Source organism: Rhinopithecus bieti, unplaced genomic scaffold (assembly GCF_001698545.2).
Source record: "Rhinopithecus bieti isolate Rb0 unplaced genomic scaffold, ASM169854v2 scaffold_15834, whole genome shotgun sequence".
Lineage (NCBI taxonomy): Eukaryota > Metazoa > Chordata > Mammalia > Primates > Cercopithecidae > Rhinopithecus > Rhinopithecus bieti.
Window position 1 is genome coordinate 742,814 of NW_016808980.1, and position 13,200 is coordinate 756,013.

The window sequence follows — 13,200 nt, forward strand, 5'->3', positions numbered from 1 at the left end:
CCTGTAGTCCCAGCTACTCGGGAGGCTGAGGCAGGAGAATGGCGTGAACCCGAGAGGCAGAGCTTGCAGTGAGCTGACATCGCGCCACTGTGCTCCAGCCTGGGTGACAGAGTGAGACTCCGTCTCAAAAAAAAAAGAAAAAAAAAATCAAAACATTTTTTACAAAAAATTAAAAAAATAAAAAGTGCCAGGCTCACAGTATAGCACGCAAATGCTATTTGTCAGTTTCATGGAAGAGAAAACTTAAGTCTTGTCATTAAAAAACTAAATACCACTTGAGGAAAAATAAACTCCCAAGTAACCAAACTTCAAAGCAGCGGGGACAGAGCACATAAAACCCCAAACACTTCATTTAACAATGGAAGACACTTTATTATTATTATTTTTAATCATCCCTCAACATTTCAACTCTTGGTAGAAATCAAATGCAAAACATCTGCATTTTTAAATTAGCATGTATTTAACTACCTCAATCACGGCAACCTCATCCAGTAAGATGCACAGGAGCAGGGCTGTAGTATTTCCTATTCCAGTCTGTGACCACAGTGCATCCGTGATGACAGGTACACTGGACTTTCCCTCCTATGATGTGTTAGTCACTCCTGCTTTTGTCCACTGGGTAAGTTACGTGGCATCACGGTTGGTTAAAAAGAGTTAGTTACTGTAATGCTGACGCAATCTGGAAATGGAAAACTAGAAAACTAAGGCTCTCAGGAGCGGGCCAGCCAGTGCCGATTCTGAAAGGTGAAAAGGAAGAACGTCAAAGATGAATACCCCGCTAGGCTGGCCTTAGTAATAAAGTTGGTTGAAATTCAGCTTAATATACACACTGTACATCTACATGTGATCTACCAGATATATATATATATACATATATATGTATATATTTAAAAAAAAGAGCCACAGAAGATTTGGAAAACCTTAAAATCACTCAACTGAGTTGGAAGAACATCAGCAAATTCACAGTGGCCTCAGGATTCAGCCAGACTTAAACTTGCTCAAGAGCTGAATAACTTTCTCCCAGAAAAACCCACTGCATATAAATCCCTTAACATTGTGTACATCACAAACAATTATGGCTAAAATATGTTAGTTCACAAGGAAGCGGCTTTATTTTCAATCTCTTGCCCCACTCCTGCTGTTGTACCCCCACAAGGAAAATCCGGGGGCTGGTAATTCGCATGAGGAGCTGAAGGGGCCTTCAGGCTTGGAAGCGCTTAGGCTTAGCTGAGCATCTGAGGAGCCGTCTGTCTGATGGGCACATGCCGACTCCTGCCCACTTTTAGTGCAAAAGATCGCAAATGTTGCAGATGAGTCCTGGAAACTGGTGAAGAGAAGAGGACTGAGATGGAGGGGCAGTAGGAATCCCAAATGATTTTCCTTCTGAAACGAGACTCAAGAAGTGTGAAGTGCGAGGTTCCTGCTCAGCAAGCTATAGGTCCGACAGGTGAGGTCCCTGAATTGTCACTAGGTTAGCAGTCTGCGGACACACAGACCTCGACACCCGCACTCACCCCCTAAGTGCACACTGGAGGTAGGTGTATAGCTAGTTACTGCAGGGAAGACAGTGACTCTCCACCAGCTCAAGAAAAGGAGGCTTCGTGTCTGTTCCTCCCTGCCCCAAACTCTCCTCTCCCCTTGGGCCGTAGTGAGTGGAAGATACAATATGAATGGGCGCGAGGCCCTCCCTTGGAAGACTAAAGAACCCAGGGTATTTAATAAATAGCTACATAATTCATTTTTTTAACCACGTTGAAACACACAGCAAGTTGAATATTTATTTAAAAATAAATCTCAAAAATATCTATTGATAGTACAGTAAGAGAAGCATGTGCAAACAACAGAAAGGGGGAAAGTCAGTCCTGCTGTGGGAAGCCCCCACATCAATGTGTTGGAGCAAAGTTCACGAAGGCCATGGGCTGACTGAGCTGTGGTGTACAAAATGACATTCAGCTAATACTGGACTTGGTTCACCTTTGACACCTGGAGAGGTGGGAAAGCCAGGGGGTGGGAAGTCCAGCTGGGGATCCTTGCGTTTGGGAAGGGGGCGGCCAAGGGATGAGCCTTTGGGAGAGGCCCCGTGTGGCAGGAGGGCTCATTTCACAAGCCAACAGGCCTCTAGCTCGCCGCTAAAGATGGATGTCTGGTGGCCTGAAGGGCCCTTCCCAGTCCAAGTTGGCTTTGTAATGGGAGGGGTAGGTGCGGTGAGGGTCCCAGAGATAGAAATCCTCTTTAAAGGAAAAACAAAACAACAAAACCAAACCAAACCCAAAAAAAAGAACCAACTGAACAGGGAGTGGAGAGATTAGCAAAATGAATCTGAACGGAAGTGCCACCTTCTCCCTTGTCAGACAACAAAGCAGCCATTGGTTGAAACATCTGAGTCGCTAAGTGAACTCCCACGTGGACACAGTCAGCCCACGATCTCTGCCACCTACAAGGTCAAGTGCAGGCCTCTGCCTCTGAGATCAATGCATTTGTACTTCTTCACCGTGAAACCCGAAAGGTTGGTGATGTAGCCCTTGGAGCTGGAAGGGGCGAGGCCGGTCTATCTGTACACGAGATGGGAGAGCTGGGTGGACTTGTAGTTCAGCTGGTTGTTGGGCATGAACTTGTGCAGCTCACTCTTTTTGTAGCAGGGGTCATAATGGTAAGCACTGAGGCAGGCGTCACATGAGACTTTTGAACACTGGGTGCAGGTGTTGGTGGCACCTGGGCGGTTGCAGAAGCCACAGCGGGAAGTGGGCGTGGAGGAGGGCTTGGATTTGGAGTGAAGGTGCGGGAGGCGGTCAAGGCCCTGAGTCTGGCCTGGGTACTTCTCCCGCAGAGATGCCCCGTGGGCTAGGCTGTCATGAGTGGAGGCCTTGCTGGGGAAGACGCTGGGCTTGGAAGCTGGAGGACAGGTGAGCAGGCTGTCACAGCGCTGGCAGAGGGAGGAGCTGCAGGACAGCCCACAGCTTTGGCACTTGGAGAGGGCGGACTCTTTGGCAGGGGTCGAGCGCTTGTGGTAGAGGGGGTGGGCATCGTTTCTGACCAGCCACACATCCGGCCGCAGAGCATCCTGCCGATGGTAGGTGGCCCTGGGCTCGGAGTCTGTGTACAGATCCACGTCATCCTGAGTGGAGAAGTAGGTACCGCGCAGCAGGCCCGGGCCGTTGCTGGGGGAGGCGGGTGGAAGGGCATCCGGGCTGCCGTGGGGAGAGCTGGCCATGGTCAGCAGCGAAGGGGACGGGCGGATGATCTCGTCCTTGAGGTCATCCCCCACATCCGCTGCCACAGGCTCCTTCCGAAGACTCAATGAGGCCTTCAGTGGTGGCTTCCGGCTCTCCCAGTAGCTGTCATAGGCATCCACCGACCTCGAGGGCTTGGTCACGCGGGGCTTGTAGTAGTCCTTGGCCGCCCGTTCGCTGGCTGACTTCTGGAGTGCCACTCGTGACATGGAGGCCGTCAGGTGCTCCCGGCCCTCTGCCCGCCGCCGCAGGGCGTCTGAGCAGCCGCGTACGTCCTCCGCACTGCTCTTGCGCTCGCTCACGATGTCCAGCTCGGAGTAGCCCTTGTCCTTCACTTTTGAGTGGATTTCCAGCATCTGCTCACACTCGACTTTGGCCAGAAAGAGCTCGAAGGAGACCATCTTCACCTGGAGGGTCTCCACGAGCTCTCTGAGCTTGTATGCAGTGCCCAGCTCAGGTGCGTAGCCCATGCAGCTCAGGATGGCTCGGATGTCCTCTTCCAGTAATGTCGACTTGACATAATAAACAAAAGGGCCCGTGTAGGTCTAGAAGGAAGGGAGTAGAAAAGAGAGGTGGGGTTTTCTCTCAGAGACACAAGACAGACTATGTCAAAGCAAAGGATATCCAGCTCTGAAGTGGGGCGGCGGGGAGAGGGCAGGGCAGGGAAGGATCCTGACAGCCTTACCCTGCGGGAGGCAGAGGAGGCAGGGCTGGGGCTTACTAAGCACTCAGGAGTTGTGCAAGGAAATGACCCAGCAGCTCCATTTTTTTTTTTTTTTGAGACAGAGTCTCGCTCTGTCGCCCAGGTGGGAGCGCAGTGGCTCGATCTCAGCTCACTGCAAGCTCCGCCTCCCGACTTCAAGCAATTCTCCTGCCTCAGCCTCCTGAGTAGCTGGGATTACAGGCACCTGCCACCACACCCAGCTAATTTTTGTATTTTTAGTAGAGACGGGGTTTCACTGTGTTGGTCACGCTGGTCTCCACTCCTGACCTCATGATTCACCCGCCTTGGCCTCCCAAAGTGCTGCGATTACAGGCGTAAGCCACCAGCAGCAGCTCCTTTCTTAAACACAGGGAGCAAAACCTCTCGCTCCCTAGTGGGGCGCAAAGACTCGGCTCCATATGAAGAGGGAGCCTGGGTGAATAAAGGGGCTGGATTAGAGGCAGAATGCGGTGACAATCAGAACATTCCTCTCTGGCATTCCCATGATGGGCTGAGTAACACGGCAGACTGAAGGGGCTGGCTAGGTGACAGCTCTCCTGTGCCATCCCCTCTCTCGATTACCGCTCCTCCCGTGGCAGAATGAAGAAGCCTGGCTAGGTGACAGCTCTCCTGTGCGTGGTCTGATTCAGGATCCCTCTCTCAATTCCCCCTCCTCCCCTACTATTACCACTTAGTCCAGAACATGCCCAGCTTGCTGGGACCACTGAGAAGCTTCCTAACTGTTCTCCTCACCCCTCTACAGCCTACTTCCCATACCACAGCCAGAATGACCCTCCTCAGATGCAAGCCAGATCCCACACTGCCTCCTTCCCCGCCTACTCTGAACAAATCCAAGCCTTGCCCTGGGCTACAAGACCCTGTATAACCTGGCTGCCCCTGCCTTCCCAATCTCTCTGCTTAAGGTGTGGCAGCCAGGCCAGAAACAGTTCAGAGGTGATGCTGGAGAGACGGGGAAGGTGTGGAGCCTGGAAGGATCTGAGAGCAGAGGACAGATGGAATCAGACTGGCATAGCCTCTCAGGAGGGACTGCCAGGGGCAGGAAGAGAGGAGGAGGGCCTGTATGGAGGCTGCTCCAGGACCTCACCTTGATGCTCCTGAATTCCTTCTTCCACGGGTAGAGGAAGAGGTTGATGCCCACTGTCTCCAGCATGCTGAAGGCACCGTGCAGAGCCCGCAGGCTGGAGGAGCTGAGCGAGCGCAGGGAGCTCTCCACCACCTCATAGAACTGGATCAGCCGGAATCGATAAAAGGGATCCACCTTGTGCAGGCTGAGCAGGGTCGATGCTGCCACCCGCAGACACTCATCGCCGCCAGGCCGCTGCCTGCTGGTGGTGGTATCCACTTTGCCCTCATGGAACTGCACATACTTCCGAAATAAGTCATCCTTGAATTTTGTATCCATTGAACTGGGCTTCCCCATCCGATCGAGGGGGCTACCTTATCTCCTCCATGGCTTCTGGATTAGAGGCAGGGACATCGCTAAAAGCGTGGACATGTTGCCACCTGGACCAGCGGAGTGCTCTGGAAGGAGGGGAACAAGAAGCATGTCATTCCTCGAAACGGTCCGCGCTTCGGCTTCAGGCCGCTGAGGCAAAATGAACAGCAGAACTGGCCTAGGCTACACCGGGCCCCAGCAGCACGTTACAGAGCAGGTACTATAAGCAGGGTTACAACAGAGGCCAGAGAGAGACGGACCTTGACTTTGTTGTGCTCGCAAATGAAAAATACGATTAATATTCCTGAAAGAGAAGTGTGGGTGAGTATGGAAGGAGCTCCTGTCCTGGTTTCACTGGGGAAGGGGGAGTTTAGGAAAGTCCTCTTGAGACAGCAACAGACCTGAAGGATGAGGAGTTTGCCAGGTCAAGAGGCCAGGGAAGGAACTGCAGCAGAGGAAGGCCCTGAGCTAACACTACCAGAGGCTCCAGACACGTGGCGAGCTTCACACACACTAACTCGCCTTTTTTTTTTTTTTTTTTTTTTTGAGATGGAGTCTTGCTCGGTTGCCCAGGCTGGAGTGCAGTGGCGTGATCTCGGCTCACTGCAACCTCTGCCTCCCGGGTTCAAGCGATTCTCCTGCCTCAGCCCCACAAGTAGCTGGGATTACAGGCACCCGCCACCACGCCTGGCTAAGTTTTGTATTTTTAGTCAAGATGGGGTTTCACCATGTTGGTCAGGCTGGTCTCAAACTCCTGACCTCAAGTGATCCACTGGCCTCGGCCTCCCAAAGTGCCAGGATTACAGGCGTGAGACCCCACACCCAGCCTCACTTTCTCTTCTTAAACAATCCTAGGAGAGAGGCACTACAGTTAGCCCCAGTGGACCCATGTGCAAACTGAGACACAGACATTAGAAACTGCTCAAGGTAGGCCAGGCACGGTGGCTCACACCTGTAATACCTGAACTTTGGGAAGCTGAGAGGGGAGGATGGCTTGAGTCCAGGAGCTCGAGACCAGCCTGGGAAACATGGTAAAACCACATCTCTACAAAAATACAAAAAATTGTTTAAGAAAAAGAAACCGCCCAAGGTTACAGAACTCTTAAGAGGCAGAGGAGCTGAGCTCAGAACCCAGACAATCGGGCTCTAAAGTCCATGCCTTTACCCACCACACCCTGCTTTCCTGAGGCAGGAAGCCTGGCACAGGAACAGAACTGCAGCCAGTGAGGCCGAGGCCACCAGGGCAGGGGCGTGAGGAGAGGCAGCTGTCAGCATCAGCGGGACCCTCAGCCCCAAGGCTGCAAGAGCACATTCAGAATTCGATATTTTATACAAAGAGCCACGTGAAGCCACTGAAGAGTGGACAGCAAGGGGAGAGGGATATGGTCTTCTTTACAATTTTCAAAAGAGGCCACAGTGGCTGCCAGCCCCTGGAGTGCTGTTACCAGCCTTTGACAGCCTGCATCCCCTTTATCACAAGAGTGCTTTGCAGCCCCCTGTTGGGAGAGGATAGAATGTTCTGAGCTGGGACACAGGCTTTATACAATCTTGTCATCTGCTTAGCCACTTGTTAGTAGAACAGGCACAGATCCAGCAATATTCTTGTCACCACAATGCTGGGAGCGAATCCAGATTAATGGAGGGACACTGCCAGGGCCAAGGAGACAACACGCGCAGGGTCACGGACATGGGGTCCAAGGCCAGGTACCTGCAAGCGAGGTCAGGGCTGCTTCTCCAGGTTACTTGGGCAAATTGCTCCACCTCCCTGGGTGGCGGTTTTCTCATCTGAAACAAGGGGTTAATAATAGCGCCTCTGTCCAGAGCTGGCAAGAGGATTAAGCATGATGGGATACGAAGCTGCTCAGAGAGCCGGCTCCGGGAAGTCCTCGATGGCCACTGCTGTTGTCTGAAGGTGCTGTAGCCCTAAGCAGCCAGGCCTTCTCTGAGTGGGGCAGATACCACTGACTGGGCCGTAGATGTGCATTTTCACATGCTCTGGTCCTGCTGCTCCTGCCCAGAAGCTCCGTGGGTACAGGACTGTGACCATCTTGCTCAGTAAGGTCAGCTGTGTGCTTCATAAATGTCTGCTGAGTGTGGGAGATGGCAAGGGACTGAGAGAAGTTGCAGCAGTACTGGGCCTGGTGTGTGGGGGGCTCCTTTAGCAGACCTGTGTTCAGCCAGGAAGGTCCTACGAGCCTGGCAACTATCATGAGGTTGACAAAATCATCCTTATCTCCATGAGCCACTAGTCTGGCTCCTCCATGGTTTTTGTACCCAGGAGGAGACTCCTGGGGGTATTAATGGTGGGGTGAGAGATGAGATGTGTAGCAAAACTCAGGGGACACAGAGAGGCCACTCTCTCCAACACACTGCACTGCTGAGGGAGCCCAGTGCTACAGCGACAAACAAGGCTGAGGAGCACAGGAGGCAAACACATCCACTTAGGGGCCAGGCGCAGGGGCTCACACCTGTAATCCCTGAACTTTGGAAGGCCAATGCAGGAGGATTGCTCGAGGCCAGGAGTTCGAGACCAGCCTGGGCAACACAGCAATACCCTGTCTTTACAAAAGAAAACAAAATGCACTTAGGATAAAATTCTGCCTCATGAAGATTCTCATCATTCAGGCCTCAGTTCAAACATCAGCCCCTAGAGGTACCACCCTATTTCACCTTCCCAGTTCAGTATTGTCACATTCTCCTACGATAACCACAATCTGAAACTATCAACTTTATTCATTTACTAGCTTCCTCTCTTTGTCCACCCCCACCCTCCCTGGCAAGCTGGCAAGCTGGTAAGCTCCTGGTAAGCTCCATAAAGGCAAGGACCATGTCTGTGTTGTTCACCACGATGCCTAACATAGAGCCTGCCTGTGCTTGATAAAGTAGGTGAAATGGATGCTGCAGCCGGGCATGGTGGTTCACGCCTGCAATCTCAGCACTTTGGGAGGCCGAGGCAGGTGGATTGCCTGAGCTCAGGAGTTCGAGACCAGCCTGGGCAACATGGTGAAACTCCGTCTCTACTAAAATTTTTTTAAAAAATTAGCCGGGCGTGGCAGCATGCACCTGTAATCACAGCTACTTGGGAGGCTGAGGCAGGAGAATTGCTAGAACCCAGGAGGCAGAGGTTGCAGTGAGCCGAGATTGCCCCATTGCACTCCAGCCTGGGTAACAGAGCGAGACTCCATCTCTAAAAAAAAAAAAAAAAAAGAGAGAGAGAGAAAGGAAAAAAGAGAAATAGATGCATGGATGCTGTAAAGGATGTCAGCATTCATGATGCCACAACTTTAGTTTCTCATTGGTACCTCCCAAGAATCCTGGGAGATCAGCTGGAGAGCAAAGAAACAGGCTCAGAAAGATGGCATGAGGTACAACAAGTAGCTCAAGATTAGCAGCAGATAGACCCAATAATCCAAGCCGGCATTCTGACTTGGAACCTGTATTCCTCTCACCACCTCACGATTCCCATGTCCAACAAGCATTTCTGCAGCTCCCACCTTCTGCCTGAGCTGGACCCAGTGCGGGAATGGGGATGGGTGGGGAAGGTAGAGGACAGCAATGAAGGAGACACATCCAGCCTGCAAATCTAGCTGGAAGAGCATACCACCTAGTATCAAAGTATGTATGTGCTCTATGTTCATACTATTCTGTCCATAAAAAAATAAACAATTTAAAATGTATATTCTCTTAAAAAATAAAAATGTAGGCCAGGTGCGGTGGCTCATGGCCTGTAATCCTAGCATTCTGGGAGGCCAAGATGGGTGGATCGCCTGAAGTCAGGATTTTGAGACCAGCCTAGGCAACATAGCAAAACCCCGTCTCTACTAAAAATACAAAAATTAGCTGGGCGTGGTGGCGAACACCTGTAATCCCAGCTACTGGGGAAGCTGAGGCAGGAGAATGGCATGAACCCGGGGGGAGAGGCTGCAGTGACCTGAGATCGTGCCATTGCACTCCAGCCTGGACAACAGAGCAAAAACTCCATCTCTACATAAATAAATGTATTTTGCAACACTGGAGAGGATAATCACACATGCATTTACCATTCTTGACTTATCTCAGAGAAGCTGCAATCACGCCTCTGGCCCCAGGGTTTGTTTTCTGGTAGTCTGAGAACCATTCAAATACAGAGACATTAAGTTTCCGAATACTGCTGTAATTTTTTTCCAAGGAAGTTAGCCTCGAACTCAAAGAGACTGATTTTTTACAAAGTCAGCCAGTCTCAAGCTCAGCTCAGCGTATGCTGCTCTATAATCGCACCACAGTCCACACCCTTGTTTGTTGCTGAAAAACAATAAATAAAGGAAAGGGATCCAAACAGCCCAGCTGATGTTCAAAATCTGAACAACAAGGACAGGAAGTCCAAAATATCTAAAACAAATCTCAAAACAACCTGGGTAGGTGAGGGAAAAGGCGGAAGAAAGTAAAAGCTAAAAGATAATTAAGGGCAAGATAAGCCTAGACAACATAGTTAGACTCCATCTCTACAAAAATAATAATAATAATAATAATAATAATAATTAGGTGGGTGTGGTGACATGCACCTGTAGTCTTAGCTACTTGGGAGTCTGAGGTGGGGGGATCCACTGAGCCCAGGAGTTTGAGGCTGCAGTGAGCTATGATGGCACCACTGCACTCCAGCCTGGGTGACAGAGCAAGATTCTGTCTCAATCAGTCAGTAAGGAAAGGAAAGAAAGAGACTAATAATTACTGAGGTCCTACTATGTGCTAAGCATTGGGCTTCCCACTTTACCTACATCATCCCATTTAATCCTCACAACTCTATAAGGAAAACAGGCTCTCCCATCAAAACAAACTGTTCAACAGAGTTTGAAAGGATCAGAGCTGGAATCTGAACTCTTGTTGGCAGGCCCTGATGCCTGGGCTTTCTCCAATTTATCTCACTCATTTATTGTTACATCAGTACCATTTACCAAGGGATTACTGTGTGGCAGCTCTCTGCTAACTGCTCTATGAAAAACAATGAAATCCATAGGATAGATCCAAGGTTAAAGAGGAAACTAAGGCTCGGAGAGGCCAACTCACTTACCCTAAGTCATAAGGCTAGGAAGAAGTGGATCTGAGCTCTGAACCTAGGTCTAACGCCAAAACTCCGACTCTTGCAAAGCCATCCTGCTGCATCTGCTGGACAGCTCTACTCGAAAGTGTTTGGCTAAGTTAGAATGCCTTATGGCGGCGCGAGCAGAGTTGAGTTACAAAAATTCCTGTAGTAGCAAAATTCCCATCTTCCCACACTGAATGGGGCTAGGAGAGCTAATCTCTATATGATGTAAGCTCAAGGGCCGAGGAAAGAGGCTGGCCAGAGACATCGGCCAGTGATGAAGCAGCTGACATCATCCCTGCTGAAAACATTTTCTGAGAATACAAGATGCCTTGTAGCTGGTCATAGCTGGTGTTTTTTCTGAGCACAGAGCCAGCAATTCATTCCCAGCACTCTGCAAGAACAACAAAATACGCTCTCTGCAAAAACATCGTGGTTACAGGAGACCAAGACAGCCCAACGACAGAAGCTGTTAATTTCTCCAAGCAACCCAAGGATTGGAACGCCAAGCCGTGCCAGTCTGGTGGGAGAAAAAAAAAAAAAAAAAAAACCCAAAAGACAAAAAAACAGCACTGTGAATAGCCTGAACATAGAGGCAGGCAGGTGCCCAGAGTCAACAGCTCCAGTCAGCACCTCCTGAACCCACAATCTAGGCACCCTCTTGAAAAGCAAGTCAACGGAAAGAGATACTGCAGTCAGGGAGGCAGTGGCTTCTTTAGTTATTTTCTAAACATTTAAGAGGAACGCTGTATTTGTTTAGACTCCCACTGCATGGAAGTGAAGTGATTCCGAGTAGCAAAGCATTCGCTTGGCTTTACCTCAGCTGGCCCATTCAAGCAGAAATGTTCCCCAAGCAGTATTTGAAGGCGCCCCCTCTCTGCACAGGCAGAGCTATTTTGGTCTGTGCGCTGCCCCTGTCCACAGGTTTACACATCCCTGGTCTAGCTCCATCAGCCTCCAAACAGGAGACGAGGAAGGCAGTTCAACCCCCACCACCTCCCCACCCACACCAATGCACTGGTTCCAAGCAAGAGGCTCCGAGACACATCCAAGGCACCTTCCACGGGCTGTGAAACACCAGAAGGTCCCCACACTCCTACTAGATTCCAAAGAAATTCACACAGAGTCCTTCCAAACCTCTGAAAATAACCTCAGCGGTGCTGAAAGAAGCTTCCCTAGTGGCAGCTGCCTCTGAAGGAAGCTGTTTCCCTCCCTGCAGGGGACAGAAGCTGGCGGCTGCTAAGTCCCAGCTCGGTCATTCCTACGGCCTCGGGGGGCCACGTCAGTTGTGAAAAACAGCCCAGTCTCAAATTCTGGCCCTCCCCACGGGTTCGTGAATTGAATGAAGTAACAGGAACTATCACTTACTGGACGCCTGCTGTATGCCAGGGGCCCTGCATGATCTCATTCCATCTCTACTCCAGCCCTAGCAACCAGGTTCAATCACACTTAAACAGGCAACTGAGGCTCTTAAGACGAAGTGACTTATCCAAGGTCACACAGTGAGTACAAACCCAGGTGTGCCGCCAGAGTCTGAACTGGGAACCCTGCGCAGTAACTGCCTCGTGGCGAAATCGGGGTGTCCTTCTGTTTGGCCAGTCGCCGAAGAGAGGGTGTTCCTCTTGAGCGGCCCTGAGCCACCCTTGGCCGGTTCCAGGAGCTTACAAGGCAGCTCCCGGGAGAATGGTGATCCTGAGGATAGGCTGGGGGTCCCGGGAGCGCCGAAACAACGGGCCCACCTGTAGTCCTGCCTGCCGTGAGGGGACCCCGCTCACGGGCCAGCCGAGCCCTGCCGCTGTCTGGCGCCCCCTCCACCTGGGGAAGCCCCGGAGACAGTTTCCGCTCGCGGCCGCCCGTCACTCACCCTGACACTGCCGCCGAGGGCTGCCCGGCCGAGGGAAGCAAGCGGGAGGCGCGGCTGCCGCCGGAGCCGGCCCCGCTGGGCTCTAGCCGCTCTGGCCGGCTGCAGGGGGTACTGAGACCAGTACCCGCGGGCCAGCAGCGACCCGGAAACACTCGGCCCGGAAGTGAAGTCGCCAGGAGGCGGGTCCGAAGAGAGGGTGGACCACGGCTGCGCGCTGGCTCCGGGAAGCAGTCGATGCCCTCGGCCGACGGAGACTACAAGCCAGAGGCGGAAAACAAAGCGGAAGGCCGAAGAACGAGAACGAAAGCGGAGGAACGGCAATTTGGAGCCTAACGAGCCATCGTCGCGTCTGGGGCTGGGACCCGGAAGTAAACAGGCCGGACGTGACGGAAGCCACTCGGCTTAGGGATGGTGGCTGGCCGGGTTGTCATGGAAACCGCTCCGGAGCCGGGAGCTGCATTCATGACTCCGCACAAGCAAGCAGGGGCTGACGGTCGGATCCCTCGCCACCATTGTACGAACAGAAATACTGAGGCTCAAAGAGAGCCAATGAGACGCTGAAATCACGCGTGATTGGAATCCAGCCTTGCTAAGGCTGTTGGTGTTACGGGCTGTGGGCGACGGTTAAGAGCGTGGGTCCCATTTTTAGCTTTGCCACTTACTAGCTGTGTGACCTTGGACAAGTTACCTAACCTCTCTGAGTCTCAGCTTTATAACCTGTAAAATTAATAAAGCCAGGCGTGGTGACACGCGACTGTAGTCCCAGCTACTCGTGAGGCTGAGGCGGGAGGATCGCTTGATCCAAGGTGTTCGAGACCAACCTGGGCAACATAGCAAGGCCACGTCCCTTAAAAAAAAAAAAAAAAAAAAAAAAAGCCGGGCACGGCG

The 13,200-nt window shown here is 51.7% G+C and overlaps 1 protein-coding gene and 1 long non-coding RNA gene across 8 annotated transcripts in view; one reads left to right on the plus strand and one right to left on the minus strand.

Moving 5' to 3' along the window:
* Positions 1–351: 351 nt before the first annotated feature.
* SPATA2 (spermatogenesis associated 2) lies at positions 352–12,770 on the minus strand. 5 transcript variants are annotated; one of them, XM_017888172.1, is made up of 3 exons: positions 12,313–12,770; positions 5,039–5,475; positions 352–3,775 (listed from the first exon to the last, which is right to left on the minus strand). In XM_017888172.1, exons 2-3 carry the CDS (start codon positions 5,372–5,374, stop codon positions 2,549–2,551), a joined length of 1,563 nt encoding a protein of 520 aa, XP_017743661.1. In that variant the 5' UTR covers positions 5,375–5,475; positions 12,313–12,770; the 3' UTR covers positions 352–2,548. The 5 variants fall into 5 exon arrangements, with proteins under 5 accessions (XP_017743661.1, XP_017743665.1, XP_017743662.1 ...); XM_017888176.1 differs by having other exon boundaries at positions 12,188–12,770; XM_017888173.1 differs by lacking the exon at positions 12,313–12,770 and adding an exon at positions 11,963–12,167.
* LOC108539468 (uncharacterized) overlaps positions 12,747–13,200 on the plus strand; it is an 18,926-nt gene continuing 18,472 nt past the window's right edge. For 2 of the 3 annotated variants that reach the window (XR_001888373.1, XR_001888374.1), the window contains exon 1: positions 12,747–12,826. This is a non-coding gene — a long non-coding RNA (uncharacterized LOC108539468). Of the gene's footprint in view, positions 12,827–12,856; positions 12,945–13,200 lie in introns of those variants that run through there. The other variant, XR_001888375.1, reaches the window with a different exon arrangement.

Coding starts and splice junctions, on each gene's coding strand:
- SPATA2 (XM_017888172.1), bottom strand. CDS start 5,374: ATGGGGAAGCCCAGTTCAATGGATACAAAATTCAAGGATGACTTATTT. Junction 3,776..5,038: donor AGGAATTCAGGAGCATCAAG/GTGAGGTCCTGG, acceptor CCTTCCTTCTAG/ACCTACACGGGCCCTTTTGT.